Below are 17925 nucleotides of genomic sequence, written 5' to 3'. Positions count from 1 at the left end.
GGGATGTCCAACATACAGCTCGGGGGTCAGAATCAGGCCTTGCAAAAGACTCGGCTCACAGGAAAGGAAAATGTGAAGGAGCGCATAACTTTTGTCTGTTTCTGTTTTATACTCTGTCATCCCTTCGCGAAGCACTTTGTGATCTTTTTATCTAGAAAGGTGCTATATAAATAACATTTTATTTTTTACTTTTTAGATTTTTACTTGTATTCTGGTTTCCAGCTTCTCCTGTTGATAAAGACTCCTCCCTGCCACTGAAATTCAGAAAGTAATTAAGCAATAGATAAACAATGACAACAATTTTCTGTGAATTAATATTTTATGATTACACATTACACAGTCTTGGCAATGAAACAGCTGCACTTTTTTTGTAATTTTACCCATTTATTATGTGGTTTCACTGGTCTGGACACTTAAGTTCAAAGTGGGCTCTGTGTGTCCCACAACAATGAAAATGAGCTCTCTGATTGATGTTAATTGGCCATCAGGGAAACATATCAATCAGTAAATCAATGAACAGAATCTTTAATTAAAACATAAGTAACAAGTGTCAATACACGTAAAAAAGAAATAAATACAGAGTCATTTAAGGCCATGCTATTCAAAAAGAACAAAAACAAACCGTGTGGTCCAGCCCGTGTGAAAAACATCATAAACACTGTGAGGCCTCACACGTCAGCTTCAGGAGTGTACAGCTCACGAGTGGCGACCTTGACGTCCCCGTTAATTCTCAGCTCTGTGCTTTCCCAGTCAAAAACATTTCCTCTTGGTTCTCTCTCCCCTGCAAACATGCCTTGTATCACGCTATCTGCCAGAACAACGTCCCACATATTCACATCAAAGATCTCACCAACAAAATTCTGATGTTTATCAAAATCACCCAGATAAAAATCCGGATCTTGTCCCAGGATAACCCTGCCTCCTGGGCTGACAGTGTGACCCTTCCTGTGGATTTTGGATAAGCTCCTCTTGCCATCCAGGAAGAAGGCAGCTAAACCTGAAGTGGAATCCCAGGTGACACACAGGTGGGTCTGCAGGGCTCCGAGCTTAGGGGCTTTAAATAAAACAGGATCTCCAACCATGTAAAAGGACAGTCTGCACACACAAACAATCACTATAAGTCTGCATGCAGGCAGCTTAATGTAAAACCCTACTGTGGCCCTGAGAGGCCAAACGGCCTGCAACTTCAGAAAACACCAGCAATAAGAAAAATGCTGCAAAAGCACACAAAACACAACGGAAATAGGGAAAAACTAATTTCCAAAAGCACAAGGGAAGTGTTTCTGGGGAGACAATAACCTGACGGACCAGTTGTAGAAACCAAAACATGCTGGGTAAGTGTGGCTGTATCCCAAATCAGGGTCTGCAGCCTTAAAGGCCGCATTTTAAGGCCGATTACGTCACAGCGACACGACGAAGGCTGTCCCAATTCAAAAGCTGCTCGAAATGCGGCCCTCAAATGCGTCCTTCATTTCCCTGAATTTTAAGGACGTGGCGGTGTAGACTTCGTGGCCCAACATATCCCAGAATGCATAGCGCGGCGGTGGGTGTGGATAATTTTGCCGAAAAAAAACAGCGGATGAGGGGCGCCTGAAGAGTAAACTTTAAGTAAGTACTGAATATTATGTCACTTATTTATGTGCAAATGTTTAATAACGAAGAACATTAAAACATTACTGTTGGCCACATGTCAGCAAAGTCATGTGACATTAGTGACGTTTGTACTAACTTGGTTTTAAAGCCTTTACTTTAAAATATACGCCGTTCAATAGCTGAGCTTAATCAGAGAATGATCAAAGCTCATGTAGAAACAAACAAACACTTGAACAAAAGATTTTCTCCTTCATTTCTGTCAAACAAAGCTGAAACGTTTCCAGCTGTTAGTATCATGGTTGCTAGGCAACCTGGGCAGCGCAACGGAGGCTAGACCGTCCCATTTCACAAGCCTCGCACTTCCGGCCTTAGCGGTCTTTGAGTACGCGGCCCTTGAGTATCGTTGAGGCTGCGTACTTTAAGGCTGATCTCATGATTCAAATAACTAATAGTTAGGCTAACACACTTACCTCTCATCGTTTCTTTCCTCACAAAACTGATAGATCCTCCACTTCTTTTAAGTGTCTCCCAGTACAATTCTTAGCATATTTTGGTTCCTGCAACTGGTCCGTCGGGTTATTGTCTCCCCAGAAACACTTCCCTTGTGCTTTTGGAAATCTGTTTTTTCCTTTTTCCGTTGTGTTTTGTGTGCTTCTGCAGCATTTTTCTTATTGCTGGTGTTTTCTGAAGTTGCAGTCCGTTTGACCTCTCAGGGCCACTGTAAAAACCACCTGACCCCCGACTGTGCTCCACAATAACTTCAGTATATTTAATAAACCACATAATGGGGGGGTCATACTGTGGGCTGTTTTTCCTTCATAGATTTGTAAGTACAGGAGAAATCTATCTGTAATTTTCATTTTGACACATTCTGTTGAAACCAATCCATTCTCTTATGCTGAACATTATCAGGGTCGTGAAGGCCTGAGTCTATCCCAGCATGCCTCCATTAACAGAATAAAGTTAGTGTACATGAAATATGTGAGTGGGAACTTTTCAGATTTGGTTGATATTATTTTTGGGGGAAGCTCACAGTGTAGATGCTGACTTTGAGATGTCCTACCTTCCATCCAGTTCACGCCACACATTCAGCTCATCGTAGTTTCCAGTCCGGTATGCAAAGAGGATGACCTCTCGCTGGCCGCTCAGCTCCGTGGCCACTCGCATGCACAGAGTGAACGCAGTCAGGTTCATCGGCTTCTGAGGGATCATCTCAGCAAAACTGGTGCATGACTCAGTGGGGAAAACCAAGGTCTTGATGGGAACACTCCCTGAGAGGCAGGAAAATTAATAAAAACATTACTAAAACTTTTAAATGGTTTTAAAAAAAACTTTATGGTAAAACTGTGTTTTTATGTATAAAAATAATTAGGATGGTATAACTAAGTTGACAGGCAGGGGAAAACAGAGGTGTCACACAAATTTAACAAATTCTTAAAATGAAGGTCACTGAAATCACTGTTTAAATGCTGTGTTTTCTCCCACTGAAAGCCTGAATACCAGATAAATGAATTTTAGTTTTACAAAGAAAACCAGAAAATAAATAATAAAATAACTCAAAATGTGCACAAAAGGACGACATGGAGAGTTATACAGTTACCGGCCAATGCTGTCATGAGGAAAAGGATGGCTGGAGGTCTCATTTTTTTTTCACAAACCTGCAGAAAATCAGACTCCTTCAAGATATTTTCATGTGTTAATGCAATCTAAAAATTGTACACATATGAAGTTACAAAGTAGAAGGAAGCTGTATACATACTGAGCTGCTACAAAGATCCTCCTGCAGACAGACGACTGAGCGGTGACTGAACTCTCCCCATTTCAGATTCTTGCTATGCAAATAACATCTCTGCAGCTCTCTAAACTTCCTTACTGATTTCAGGCTTTGGTGTTACAAAATACTAAAATTACACAGAGTTCTGTAGTTAAAGGTCATTTAGATTAAAGTTCTAACTGTTTTTTGCAAACCATGCCTTTACCTGTGGGTGTTTTATTTATTAGCCATTTATTTCAAAGGGAATATTTAAAAAATAAATTCTGATTTGAATTCTTTCTGTTCACAACACACTGATGGTTATTTGAATTTTGCAAATGAGCATGAGCGTGTCTTCTAACCATTGTCCAAGAAAGATTTCTATCAAAGAGAAAAGCAGACAATAGTTTCTGTAGAAGAGACACTGCTGCTCATTTGAATTCTTTCTGTTGTATTTTTTTGCAATTCAAATGTTTCTTATTTGAATTCTTCCTGTAAATGAGACACTGATGCTCATTTTTTCAAACTGATGCAGCGTGATTAAAATTTGGTTCCCTGAATTATATGACTATATTCTAACAAACCCCTCAGTATACATGCTGGAGATATGGAACAAACAAATATGCATACAATGCTACAATCATCTATAGCACATAGAATGATTGTAGCAAAGGTGTGTCAAAATGTCACCTTCATAATCTGTAATTTTACTCTGTATGATGACTGCTGTCAGGGTCCCTGGATCGAGGGCTTCGTGTTTTTCTGACCTTTAGGTTTTCTCTAGTTTAGAATTTTTTTGATTGTGTTTGGATCGTGGCTTCGTACTGTTGGTGTTTAGTTTCTTATTTTCAAGTTTCTTTTGGTTATATTTATATATAATATATAATTATATAATTATGGATTGGATCAACTGGTCCCTAAATGTAATTGACACCCCTTTCTCAACGAGAAGTTTGGGCTTGGATGAGCCTGAGTGCTGAAGATATCTACCTATTCGGAACCATGGTAACAGGGTTCTGGCTGATCGGAGCTGGCTTGGCCCTGACTTATCGAAGAATTAAGAAAGTGGAACCAGCTGTTCAAACCCCCACAAGGCTGCCCGCTGGGATTGGAACGAGGGGAGAGGCGTGAGTTTCTCAAAATGGGCTCATTGAGTGCAGCACGGAGAAGATCTTGGAGAGGCTACGGCTGCTGTGAATACTCAGAATAAGATCTCTGACTGCAGACTGGATACATCTCGGAAGGGCTAGCCCGGAATAACATCTCTGGGCGCAAAATTGGATGACATCTCGGGGAGGCACACTGCCGTGAGTTCTCAGAATCGGCTCCTTGAGCACAAGAAATGACAACATCACAGAACACAAGTATGGCGAAGCTCGCGGCTCTCCAACGGGAGATTGAGAGACCAGTGTTGGACTGTAGAACTGCTTTGAAATTCATATGAGCTGTTCGCACTAAAGTAAAAAGCACCATCACTTCATGCGGATACCCCTTTGGCGCCAGCTGCGGTCTCAAGGCTGGAGCTGAACAAAACACCCTGATAACGACTGTGTTTAGACTGTTCTTCCCATTCCATGCAAGGCCACCTGGGTTGGCTGGAAGACTGTTTACGTAGCCTGGCAGGGCGAAGGACAGTGTCTCAGCTGAACTATGGACACGCACACATACATATACACTGATATGCACATACTCATCCCCCCTCCCTTTGCCTTCGATGCTTATTCCCTTCCGATGCTGACGGTGGATCAAGGAGACCAGCGCACGCAGGCCCGGATGCACTGTCTACACTGGCTGTCTCTCACCCTTTACCCCCCTGTTGCTTGTCCTGTGTTTCTTTGGTGTATTAAGAGTTTTTTCATGTGCAGAGGTGTTTTTTTCTGTTCTCAAACTGATCTCCCTGTTGGAGCTCAGTCTGGGGGGGAGTTATTTTTTTCTCATCTTTCCTCATGTGGTGCATTTTTCCATTGGTATACCTCTCTGACCTGTCTTCCCCATGTGATGTTTTGTGTAATGTATGTATGGTCAGAGGGTAAGATGGCGCCGCCATTGCGTGCAATAGGTCGGCAGCCTTATGAAATTTCCCCTTGTGGGACTAATAAAGCTATATCAAATCAAATCAATCAATTTCATGGCTTTAGTTCTGGGTTAATCTTTAGGTTCATTCTGTGTTTTGTGAGTTCACAACGTCCTTTTGGTTTCAACTTCGGATTTATGTTAAAACTCCACACTTTTTTGTTTATGGTGTTTTCCCTCATGGTTTTGTGTTTCCTTGTTCCACATTTCCCCGGGTTTACTAGTTTTGGGATTGTTTGCTCCTGATCATCAGTCTTTGTGTTCTTGTGTTTCTAAATAAAAGATGTCGTGCTTGGAGAAGATTATCCTGAGTTTCTCAGATCAATTCATGTTTATCAGAGAAACCCAAAGTCAAAACTCCCAAACACAAACTAAACAACGTAGTATATGCTGTGCAGTGAAGCAAGGAATGCTCACACCTCTACATGGAGAAACCAAAGAATCAGTTCATAAACGCATGGCACAACATAGAAGAGTCACCTCATCTAAAGGTCAAAGGTCACTCTTTCGAGGATACTAATGTTCACATTTTGGACAGAGATGGTTTGAAAGAGGAGTGAAAGAAGCATCTATGTCCACTGTAAGCGACCATCTTTGAACAGAGGCGGTGGTTTACGACACCAACTCTCTGCCATCTATAATCCAGTTTTGAGTTCCCTCCCCAGACGCCTTAACGCCCACTCACATCCTGGGCCATCTGACCTCAGGAAATCACATGATAGGGTGGGGCCAGGTTTCACAATGAACTCACCTGAAACTCTGGCTGATTGGGACCCACACCCGTTTTCACACCTTGGCTCATATGATTAGGTAGAGGATCATTAGGGGGTCCTCTTGGAGGGGAACTCCCACAGAGCTTAACTCTGGGACTCTCCACCATTTGACCTTAGAACTGAAGAAGCTTCTCGGATGAAGGTGAAACGTCTTCAAGCAACTTAAAGAAGTCCAGACGCTTTTCTTTGCAAGCTCCTCAGACTACTGTTTTTAATGTTGCAAACCTCTGTAAAAAACATTTAAAAAACAAGAAAACCTGTCATATTCCAGCTGTTGTGGTGCCAAAATATACAGTAAAATTTACCGTCACATAAAAATACAGTAATTTCCCATAATTATAGTACTGATGTACTTTCACAAGGTGGTAAGTTAAAGTTTGGTGTATTTCTGTGGATTTTTCACGTTAAATAGAAGGTATGTGTGAAAACAAAATTACATAATTATATATTCAAACACTGCTGCAATAAAATTAATCAGGGTTAAAACTGCTGAAAAGTACTATTATCATGTAATAACACAATATCCCACCCATAAAAAGTAAAATATCCAGAAATGTTATTGAATTATAATATTATTACATATAAATACATCATATGTATTTAATAAGTATAAACACTGAAATAGCTACACGTAACACTAACTTTACATTGTTTAATAATGCCGTAATATTTCTAGAGCATTACTACATTTCAACTTGATATACTTGTCTTAAAATGTTTCATCACATCATATAAATTTTACTTAAAACTGCGAGGAAATATTTACGCTCTGTCACTAAAATAAAAATCACATCGAGGGGTTTTTGCTTTATAATGAAAAATGTCACGCTCCTGGGTCACGCAGTGTTTGTGTTTTTGGTTCAAGTTTTGTTCTGTCAATTATGGTTTTCTGTTTGTATTACATTTATAGTTCCTGGTTTTTAGGTTTCTGAGCCTCCTCTGTGTTCTTGGTAAAGGTCGAACTCTGTTCTCTGTGCGATGTATGTTTAGACTTAGTTTTCCGGTGTTCAGTGTCAGGCCTACGGTTCCTTTTTCATGTCCCATGGTTCATGTCTCTGTCTCAGTGTCAACTCTATGTTTCTGTGTTATGCTTCCTGTTTTACTTTGACAGTCTGTGTCCCACGTCGTTATGTGTAATTAGTCCCAGGTGTTTCGCTCCTGTTTCTCACTCCGTCGTTACCGCCTGTGTATTTAAGCCCTGTGTTTTTTGGACGTAGTGCAGGGGTGGGCAACTCCAGGCCTCAAGGGCTGGTGGCGCTGCAGGTTTTAGATGTGTCCTTGAACCAACACAGCTGATTTAAATGGCTAAATTAGCTCCTGAAGTTCTCCAGAGGCCTGGTAACGAACTAATCATGTGATTCAGGTGTGTTGACCCAAGGTGAGATCTAAAACCTGCAGGACACCGACCCTCGGGGCCCGGAGTTGCCCAGTGGGAGAAACATTTCGTCACTCATCCAAGTGACTTCTTCAGTCTCAGCTGATTGTAGCTTATAAAAACCTGGGGACTGAATGACCAACGATCAATGGTCTTTATTCAGTGTTTGTTGATCAATGGTCATGAAAATTTGCATGTTAATGAAAAAAATGACCTCATAACCGATTGTTGGCCAGTGCTGCTGGTTTCAGTTATTGTCCAATGTGCCGTTTATATGATTACAAATACAGTACAATTACAGCATTTACTTAACTAAACAGTCTAAATACTTCTTTTCAGTTCTGTATGAAGTTGATCTGTGTGCCACTGAGTGCTTTGAGTTCTCCAGTACTATAGAAAAACACCATATCAGAACAGAGATACTTATGAGCCTGAAGACCGTGAAGTCAGTGTTACTGTGTTGTCTCGTTAATTTTTTAAGCCCCTGGTGATAAAATATGCCGATGTCACAAGCTGCATATTATTTAAACTGTATGGAGTGTAAAGCTGAGGATTGAAATGCAGACACAGAAGGCAGCAGGGTTTAATAGGACGATCTTTAATAAGCTGATGGCCCAAGTCTACAAAGGAAAACGTAAAAGTTTTTACCAAATCCACAAGTGCATGGAGAGAAAACATACAAGATATCATCACAGACATTAAAACAAAAAATGTGAGGGGAAGATGGCACTAATTTATACATACAAGGGTGATTAGGGTAACTAGACGCAGGCGACAGGAGGGGTAGTAAAAATGAAGACAAATAACAAATGCAGCGGTTAGACACGTACCCACATGTAGCAACGTTAGACTGAGACTGGGGAAGGAAACCAAAAGAACTCAATGCATGAAAATAACTGACAGAAAAGCTCTAAAAACTCTCATAATACAACAATGGGACTATGATAGTGTGATTAAAAGTAAGTACAAGTGATAAGAATAATCGAGAACAATATGAATCTGTGTTGAGTATTTAATATATAATTAAAAACAGGTGATGTCAGCACATGTTTGTTAATGATATTGACACACAGTTTGATTAATAGCCATTATTTCATACAGCAGAATGGGGGTTTTCCTGTGGGTGAGCATGATAACTACAGCTCACGAATGGCGACCTTGACGTCCCCGTTAATTATCAGCTCTGTGCTTTCCCAGTCAAAAACTTTTCCTCTTGCTACTCTCTTCCCTGCAAACATGCCTTGTATCACGCTATCTGCCAGAACAACATCCCACATGTTCACATCAAAGATCTCACCAACAAAACTCTGGTTGTGATCAAAACCACCCAGGAAAGAATCCGGATCTTGTCCCAGGATAACCCTGCCTCCTGCCCTGACAGCGTGACCCTTCCTGTAGATTTTGGATAAGCTCCTCTTTCCGTCCAGGAAGAAGGCAGCGAAACCTGAAGTGGAATCCCAGGTGACACACAGGTGGGTCTGCAGGGCTCCGAGCTCAGGGGCTTTAAATAAAACAGGATCTCCAGCCATGGAAAGGGACAGTCTGCACACACAACATCCATACGTCCTTTAGTCATAAACATCTCTGCACACAGGCAGCTTCATGAAAAATCATAATTTTACTACATTTGAATCAAAAACAATTTTACACCAGGACAAATAATAATTGGTGACCAATAAGATCAAATTTGGTTGATATTGTGTAGATGCTGTTGACTTTGAGATGTCCTACCTTCCATCCAGTTCACGCCACACATTCAGCTCATCGTAGCTTCCAGCAGTCCGGTATGCAAAGAGGATGACCTCTCGCTGGCCGCTGAGCTCCGTGGCCACTCGCATGCACAGAGTGAACGCAGTCAGGTTCATCGGCCTTTGAGGGATCATCTCAATATAACTGGTGTTCGTCGCAGTGGAGAATACCAGGGTCTTAATGGGAACACTCCCTGAGAGGCAAACAGAGTTTTCTTTTGTGTTGATGAAATTGTAAACTAATTAATTGTATGAACTAATTCGTATTTTTATTCTCTTCGTAACGTTAAGCACTTTGGTCAGAACTTGCTGTTCTTAAAGCACTTTATAAATAAAGTTGGTTTGGCCTGTAACCTTTGAAAGGTTCAAAACACTCAGCTGCAACAAACTGCAGGTGTTTAACTTTCCCACGAGAGCTCAGAGGCGCCTCTTTATGTCCACTGTTTATGTACATAAATGTGTTTGTTGTTGTTAGTTTTGTTTTAACTGACATCAAATTTAATGAGCTCTTAAAAATGAAAATTATTGACACCACTGTTTAAAAGCCACTGAGAGGATGAATGACAAGAAAACCATATAAAGAAAAATAGAAAATGAGATAAACAATAAAAAGTAAATAATGACATAATTAAAAACTTGCACAGAGATGGATAAAAGAACAGAGAAACAGTTACCAGCCAATGCCATGGAGACGGCGATGAGGAAAAGGCCAATCAGAGGTCTCATTTTGTCTCCACAAACCTGCAGAAAATGAGACTCACGTGTTAACATGATTTTAATTTCTACACAGAATATCAGTGGGAGGTTTTTTTTAAAGTTATGTAAAGTTACAAAGTAAAATGAAGCTGTATACGTACTGTGATGCTCCAAAGGTCCTAATGCAGACAGTCAGCTGGGCAGTTTTATAACCTGAGTACCAGAAATCCTGCGATGCAAATAACAGGCTGTCATTGATTGGCTGGTTTTCATTGGTTTTGGTAGAAGAAGAAGAAGAAGAAGAAGAAGATGCTAAAATTAAAACGAAGTCTTAACAAATACAAACACTTCTGTTGATTATTTATTGTGATTTTTTTTTTTTAGTTTTTTAGCATCACATTATGAGTCACTGATGATTTTGCTTTTCTTTCTTGTACATATTAAATTTGGATTTGATCTGTGTTTGTCTTGGATTATGAATGATTTTACATAATAATAATAATAATAATAATGGATTACATTTATATAGCGCTTTTCGGGACCCCTCAAAGTGCTTTACAATTCCACTATTCATTCACTCTCACATTCACACACTGGTGGAGGCAGCTACAGTTGTAACCACAGCTGCCCTGGGGCAGACTGACAGAGGCGAGGCTGCCATATCTCGCCATCGGCCCCTCTGGACATCACCAGTGGGCGGTAGGTGAAGTGTCTTGCCCAAGGACACAATGACCGAGACCGTCGGCAACCTTCCGATTACAAGACAAACACCCAACTCTTGAGCCACGATCGCCCCACACAACATAACATCTTAGATTAATGTGGTAACTGTTATTTGCACCTTTACCTATGGGTGTTTCGTTTCTTAAGCATTTATTTCAAATGACAGAAAGGCATTTTGTGTAAATTAAGATGATTTCTAACCTTAAGACCTGAGAGACTTATTTTCATCAGCACACCTCAAACATGTTTGAAAGCCATTTGTTGTAGTGAAACAATGTTTGTTTTCTATGTTTTCTGAAGAAAAGACACCGCTGCTGTTTGAATTGTTCCGTTTTGGTGTTTGCTTGTTTTGTAATTCAAATGATCTCATTTAAATTGTTTCTGTAAATAGTTTCTCATTTGACTTTTTCAAATGAGCAGCGGCGTCTCTTTGACAGAAACAATGGTCTGGTTTAAAGACGTCTGTGTTAGAGAAGTAACCAGGCCATTGTTTCTGTTTTGGAGACGCTGCTGCTGATTTGAAAAAGTCAAATGAGAAACTATTTACAGAAACAATTTAAATGAGAAACATTTGAATTTTTCCAGATGTATTTTTGGATCATTTCACTGAAATGATTGGCATTTAGTTCCATTGCATTATATTATCATATATATATAGGGCCTTGTAATTTTTACAGTTATTTCATTTTATCTCATATCAACATTTTTGAGAACATTTTCTGATCAATAATCTACAATTATCCTAAAAAAAATTACTGTCCAAAATTTGGGCACACATATTGATGATACTGTGAAAGTATACGTTAAATATACCAACTACTTTAAACAGAGTATTGGCTAATATGAAAAGAAAAATTGTGACAAAAACTTTCATATATTTCATAATAAACTTCACATCGCAAAACACAACTAATGATGTTGCTTCAGGTCAAGGGTCATTATAATTCACACAGTATGCCATTACACCCATAGGTAAAGGCATGATTTACAAATAACAGTTAACAAAACCAAAATTTAGCACAAACTATACACTGACCTGGAAGAGTCTGATAAATCTGGTTAAGTTTAAAATATACTAAGAGGATTTACAATGCAAGAATGTAGGTTTTTATGTAGCTCTGTTTCGTCTCTCTGGTCGTTAAGTGATGACGTGATGAATCCTACTTCCGGGCCTAAAGTAGTCTGCGTTTAATATGGCTTTTGTGTTGTTTACATGTTTAATGTTTTGTATTTTCTTCTATTTAATCTCAAAAAGCTCCTAAAACAGTCAGTGATCACTGTTGACCTCCCTCGGCTTTTATTACCGCTAATCATTTATTTAAGCTCAGTTTTTAAAACCTTAGGATGTAACTACAGCCCAGCCCATGCAGCAGTATATGAATGACTAATCTCGTATTGTGGATGGATTATCTCAGTTGTTCTCCTGGCTGAAGTTTGGTCCTTTTACAGCATCCTGCCATGCGATTACATTTGCTCCTGACCACCGAGAACACTCACGTTAACTTTTATCAAGTGGAAAAAAAGTTAGCTTGTTTATATTATGCTAACATAGCTGTGTCGCTAGCAGTCACGTAGCACATCATTATACCAGCTAGCCAAACTTCAGTAACCCTACAAACGTCACTGCTGTTTAGTTTTCTGTCTTCATTTATGTTGGAAGTGATAACAGAGCTGTACGTTTGAATTTGTTTCTAAAACCCCGCAGTCAGGACATGCTATATTGTATTTAGATAGAAGCTAGCGAGCTAACTTCCTGCTAACTTCTAACTCCGTTAAATGTCATACATTCCGTTTTCATGGATGCCTGGATGTTAAACTCAATTGTTCCACCTGGTAGAGCAGAATGCTGATCATTTTATTAAAGATGAAAGACTTTAGACAGTTTTTTAACTCTCAGTAATGCCATAGTGATCGTTTGATATTAGGGGTGCAACGATACAACAAAATTCACGGTTCGGTTCGGTTCGATACTTTGGTGTCACGGTTCGATATTTTTTCGATACAAAAAAAATGTTCATGCCTTTTTATTAATTTGTCATTTATTAAATTTTCACGGCACATTCTGCACCACATCTCTGTGCGTTCATCATTTGTTTGAAGCCAGCTCACCTCCTGCAACCACTTTTCCGAGAATACGCGCTTCTTTTGTGGTTCGGACTCCTTCTGACATTTCTTTGGAGGTGGAGGAACATCACAGTAATTGCTTAAAGGAGCTTCTTCGACATCTTTAAGAGTTCTAAACAAATGTCTGTCCTCTTCCTGAAAATCTTATGTACGCAAACACGCATTGCAACTTCTTATCTTGTGCGGGTTTTTATTTTGACAGCGAATGCGCACCTGCGGACCACTTATGTGCAGCCCTGGTTATTTAGCTCGTCATATTGCAGCCACAGAAATTCTTTTGTCCATGAAACCATAAAGCTGCACTTTCTTTTTGCCTTATAGTCTGATTTGTCATAACCTTTCCGTTTTGTCACTTCTTCACCCTGACCTGTCTTATTTGGCTCAGCAGAACTAAAATATATATCCTGCTGCTTTTACACACGCACTAACATAACGCTCAGCGATTCTCTGCGCGATCAACCTCTCACATGTTTAAGCTGCAGGAGATTTCACTTGTCATGTTTGCATAGTAAGCTAACGATTGATAAGACGATGTCAGAGGAATTGGTGCGCAAATTATCATCACTCACCAATCAGTACTGTCGCTTTCTATACACAGTTCACGCGATTGCAAAGTGAAAGCAAAAAACAAGCGCAAATTCAAACGCGATTTCAGTATGTCACATATTGACAGTGGCCGATGCCAATGACATAATTACCCAGCTACATTTCCGAAAGAATGCAAAAGCATTGACATATATTTTTCCTTCCTACGATAGGCCGACGGGCAGGGCAGAGATAGATTTTGGTAGCCCGACTGGAAAAAAGCCCCAGGACGTCGGGCTAGCGATTTTGCGAGCCCTGTATCTGATTGAGGAATCACTCATCTTTGGAAAAGAGAGTTTATTATGGAGAAATGTCTCTTTCCAAAATAAAAGCTATACTATACGCTTCTTCTGGGCTATATTCTCAGCAGCATATTAAACATATCAGGTCCCCATAAGGAGAATCATGTGCTAACGGCTGTCTAAATGACTCGGGTAAAGTTTGTAGCATGCGTGCTTGTTTTTGTCTGCTTCCACTTGTCTTTGCACTAGGATGATGTCGGAGTAAATGTGCAGTCATATTGGTTGTGTTCCCACTAGTGCTGTCAGCGTAAATCTGAAATGACGTTAAGGTCACAACACGGCAAATCTCCGTTAACGAGCTACCGCGGATCGCCTCATGAGTGGGGCTGGAAGACGTCAACACATTAACGAGCTAACTGCGCTAACACACTAGTTCCCACCAATTGAGCATTGCTGGCACATCCAACATACTGTTTTACTTTTGTCCATGACACGCTTACCTTCAGGGTCATACGTCACATGAAAACCAAAATAGTTCCAAACGCCAGATCTGAATGAGGGTGGGGGAGGTTCAATTTGCCATGTTGCAACGAGCTTAACTTCTGTCTAGCTAGCTTGCCCTGCGCTCAGTGAATCTGTGTTCGACTACTCCGCCTAGGCTGCACTGTCGAGCGCAGATCCACTGAGCGCTCAACACAGACAGCATCGTCAGAAGGAAAGTTGATAAAATAAATTAAAAATGTTGTATCGTTCGATACATATGCGTACCGAACCGAAAGCACTGTATCGAACGGTTCGATATCGATACGAGTATCGTTGCACCCCTATTTGATATATGGACCTGCAGCGGAGTTTAGGCCCAGACACGGCTAGTGACGTCAGACTTAACGACCAGATAGGTTTCTGGTTTTCTTACTTCATGTGATATTGTTCTGTATCTTGTATGTTGTGCTCTTCATACAAAAATAAGAACCTTGAAGGATTCTCTCATTGATGATTTTTAACCAGTTTTTGCTGTGCGTGGGTACCACCCACTGTTGCCAACTCCTCAGTAAGGAAAATCGCTATTGGCTGTCCTAAAAGTCGCTAGAAGTCGCTAAATGACGTCATCGCCTAATTTACATAATTGGTCATGCTAACGTAATTGTAATCTATGTTGTTGGAGAGAGAAATAACATCGTGGAAGAGACATAAAGTGAGCAAAAAACGTCCTAAATGCATTTAGAGTTTATTTAGAACTACAAATTAAATTTCTTTTAGCAATTATTGTTTTTTGTAATGTCACAATTCCAACCCTGCTCCTTTACCCGGGCTTGGACTGGCAAAAGTGACCCGAAATAGGCACTCTGGTGGAGTTACTTTGTGTGTGTGTGTTTATAAGTAGTTTTAAACCTGATCCACAAAACAGCATAAGAGTAAAAGAGTAAAAGAAGAACTGACTGCGTTACAGCACCCGCTGTTTGTTGAGAGTAAAAGCGATATGCGCTTTCACGTCTTTTTTTAGCGACTTTTTTTCTAAAAAAAGTCGCTAGGGGGTCTGAAAACTCGCTAAATATAGCGACAAAGTCGCTAAGTTGGCAACACTGGGGTGGCCCAACCAGTTATTAGGTTTAGGGGACAATCACTTTTCGGTGGTCATTATGTCTCCTCCCCCCGTCTTCATCATTAATGATATAATCCAGTCTTTACTTGGGTGTGATAGTTCAATAAAGTTGTTCCTCTTCCCTTAAGTGTTGCTGGAGTTCATTGTGGAGAATCACTTTTTCACACAGGACCATGCAGGTTTGTATACCCCCCAAAATATAGGAAATTATGAATGGAGCAAACACTTTTTCACAGCACTGAAAAACAGTGCTTGACAATTTATTACATCATAAGAAGGAAACAAAAAAGACAACAAACAAATCTAAATCTAAAGTATTGGAACATTCGTAATTTCAGTGTTTTAAACATGAAACCTTTTTACTGCTAGGCTTCTTGAGTAAAATTGTGACCTAAGTGAAGACTAATTGTATCAAATCGTGTAGAACAATATGCATCAGAGTTGAGTAATATATTAATTCACCACAGACAATTTCAGCAGATATTTTTATTTGGCCTCAAAAAGCAGTAATCTGAAGTCATGTCAGTGATACTGATGCACATTTTGATCAATAAAGTATCTTTATTTCATACAGCAGAATGTTTATTCCTGTGGGTAAACATTATAGCTACAGTTCACGATTGGCGACCTTGACATCCCCGTTAATTCTCAGCTCTGTGCTTTCCCAGTCAAAAACATTTCCTCTTGCTACTCTCTTCCCTGCAAACATGCCTTGTATCACGCTATCTGCCAGAACAACATCCCACATGTTCACATCAAAGATCTCACCAACAAAACTCTGGTTGTGATCAAAACCACCCAGGAAAGAATCCGGATCTTGTCCCAGGATAACCCTGCCTCCTGCCCTGACAGCGTGACCCTTCCTGTAGATTTTGGATAAGCTCCTCTTTCCGTCCAGGAAGAGGGCAGCGAAACCTGAAGTGGAATCCCAGGTGACACACAGGTGGGTCTGCAGGGCTCCGAGCTCAGGGACTTTAAATGAAACACCATCTCCAGCTAGAGAAAAGGACAGTCTGCACACATAAACAACATGCATGTTTAATCATTATGAGTCTGCACACAGACAGCTTAATAAAAAAAACACCTGTCACCCGCAGAAGATGTCCTACCTTCCATCCAGTTCACGCCACACATTCAGCTCATCGTTGCTTCCAGTCCGGTATGCAAAGAGGATGATCTCTCACCTACCGCTGAGCTCCGTGGCCACTTGCATGCACAGAGTGAACGCAGTCAGGTTCATCGGCCTTTGAGGGATCATCTCAATATAACTGGTGTTCGTTGCAGTGGAGAATACCAGGGTCTTAATGGGAACACTCCCTGAGAGGCAAACAGAGTTTTCTTTTGTGTTGATGAAATTGTAAACTAATTAATTGTTTAACTTTCCCACGAGAGCTCAGAGGCGCCTCTTTATGTCCACTGTTTATGTACATAAATGTGTTTGTTGTTGTTAGTTTTGTTTTAACTGACATCACACAAATTTAATGAGCTCTTAAAAATGAACATTTTTGACATCTGAGCCACTGAGAGGATGAATGACAAGAAAACCATATAAAGAAAAATAGAAAATGAGATAAACAATAAAAAGTAAATAATGACATAATTAAAAACTTGCACAGAGATGGATAAAAGAACAGAGAAACAGTTACCAGCCAATGCCATGGAGACGGCGATGAGGAAAAGGCCAATCAGAGGTCTCATTTTGTCTCCACAAACCTGCAGAAAATGAGACTCACGTGTTAACATGATTTTAATTTCTACACAGAATATCAGTGGGAGGTTTTTTTTAAAGTTATGTGAAGTTACAAAGTAAAATGAAGCTGTATACGTACTGTGATGCTCCAAAGGTCCTGATGCAGACAGTCAGCTGGGCAGTTTTATAACCTGAGTACCAGAAATCCTGCGATGCAAATAACAGGCTGTCATTGATTGGCTGGTTTTCATTGGTTTTGGTAGAAGAAGAAGAAGAAGAAGATGCTAAAATTAAAACGAAGTCTTAACAAATACAAACACTTCTGTGGATTATTTATTGTGATTTTTTTTTTTTTTAGTTTTTTAGCATCACATTATGAGTCACTGATGATTTTGCTTTTCTTTCTTGTACATATTCAATTTGGATTTGATCTGTGTTTGTCTTGGATTATGAATGATTTTACATAATAATAATAATAATAATAATGGATTACATTTATATAGCGCTTTTCGGGACCCCTCAAAGTGCTTTACAATTCCACTATTCATTCACTCTCACATTCACACACTGGTGGAGGCAGCTACAGTTGTAACCACAGCTGCCCTGGGGCAGACTGACAGAGGCGAGGCTGCCATATCTCGCCATCGGCCCCTCTGGACATCACCAGTGGGCGGTAGGTGAAGTGTCTTGCCCAAGGACACAACGACCGAGACCGTCGGCAACCTTCCGATTACAAGACAAACACCCAACTCTTGAGCCACGATCGCCCCACACAACATAACATCTTAGATTAATGTGGTAACTGTTATTTGCACCTTTACCTATGGGTGTTTCGTTTCTTAAGCATTTATTTCAAATGACAGAAAGGCATTTTGTGTAAATTAAGATGATTAAATTAAGACCTGAGAGACTTATTTTCATCAGCACACCTCAAACATGTTTGAAAG

At 40.1% G+C, this 17925-nt stretch overlaps 2 protein-coding genes and 1 pseudogene across 4 annotated transcripts; all 3 read right to left on the bottom strand.

The window, feature by feature from the left end:
• Positions 1-388: 388 nt before the first annotated feature.
• On the bottom strand, positions 389-3409 carry LOC102781003 (C-reactive protein-like). 2 transcript variants are annotated; one of them, XM_035912605.2, is made up of 4 exons: positions 3353-3409; positions 3194-3251; positions 2657-2864; positions 389-1095 (listed from the first exon to the last, which is right to left on the bottom strand). In XM_035912605.2, exons 2-4 carry the CDS (start codon positions 3234-3236, stop codon positions 669-671), a joined length of 678 nt encoding a protein of 225 aa, XP_035768498.2. In that variant the 5' UTR covers positions 3237-3251; positions 3353-3409; the 3' UTR covers positions 389-668. The 2 variants fall into 2 exon arrangements, with proteins under 2 accessions (XP_035768498.2, XP_035768499.2); XM_035912606.2 differs by having other exon boundaries at positions 3194-3269; positions 3353-3372.
• Positions 3410-8249: 4840 nt separating this feature from the next.
• Positions 8250-10190, bottom strand: LOC148103046 (C-reactive protein-like). Its single transcript, XM_087840103.1, has 4 exons — positions 10173-10190; positions 9990-10056; positions 9299-9509; positions 8250-9109 (listed from the first exon to the last, which is right to left on the bottom strand). Exons 2-4 carry the CDS (start codon positions 10039-10041, stop codon positions 8704-8706), a joined length of 669 nt encoding a protein of 222 aa, XP_087696229.1. The 5' UTR covers positions 10042-10056; positions 10173-10190; the 3' UTR covers positions 8250-8703.
• A 5569-nt stretch (positions 10191-15759) lies between these two features.
• LOC148103045 (C-reactive protein-like) lies at positions 15760-17001 on the bottom strand (annotated as a pseudogene). The gene is made up of 3 exons (XR_015719004.1): positions 16935-17001; positions 16398-16605; positions 15760-16301 (listed from the first exon to the last, which is right to left on the bottom strand). The product of XR_015719004.1 is annotated as a C-reactive protein-like (transcript).
• Positions 17002-17925: the final 924 nt, after the last annotated feature.

This window comes from Neolamprologus brichardi, chromosome 4 (assembly GCF_056152115.1).
Source record: "Neolamprologus brichardi isolate AB-2024 chromosome 4, ASM5615211v1, whole genome shotgun sequence".
In the NCBI taxonomy this organism is placed as follows: Eukaryota; Metazoa; Chordata; class Actinopteri; order Cichliformes; family Cichlidae; genus Neolamprologus; species Neolamprologus brichardi.
The sequence above is the reverse complement of the archived record's forward strand: the minus strand, read 5'-3'. Positions and strand labels throughout refer to the sequence as shown.

Excerpts from the sequence above, each read along its gene's own strand:
- LOC102781003 (XM_035912605.2), bottom strand. The coding sequence starts at position 3,236 with ATGAGACCTCCAGCCATCCTTTTCCTCATGACAGCATTGGCCG. Across the intron at positions 2,865-3,193 it reads CCTCATGACAGCATTGGCCG|GGAGTGTTCCCATCAAGACC; the intron begins GTAACTGTATAA and ends CCTGCCTCTCAG. Across the intron at positions 1,096-2,656 it reads TGGCGTGAACTGGATGGAAG|ACTGTCCTTTTACATGGTTG; the intron begins GTAGGACATCTC and ends TTGTGTGTGCAG.
- LOC148103046 (XM_087840103.1), bottom strand. The coding sequence starts at position 10,041 with ATGAGACCTCTGATTGGCCTTTTCCTCATCGCCGTCTCCATGGCATTG. Across the intron at positions 9,510-9,989 it reads CGTCTCCATGGCATTGGCTG|GGAGTGTTCCCATTAAGACC; the intron begins GTAACTGTTTCT and ends TTTGCCTCTCAG. Across the intron at positions 9,110-9,298 it reads TGGCGTGAACTGGATGGAAG|ACTGTCCCTTTCCATGGCTG; the intron begins GTAGGACATCTC and ends TTGTGTGTGCAG.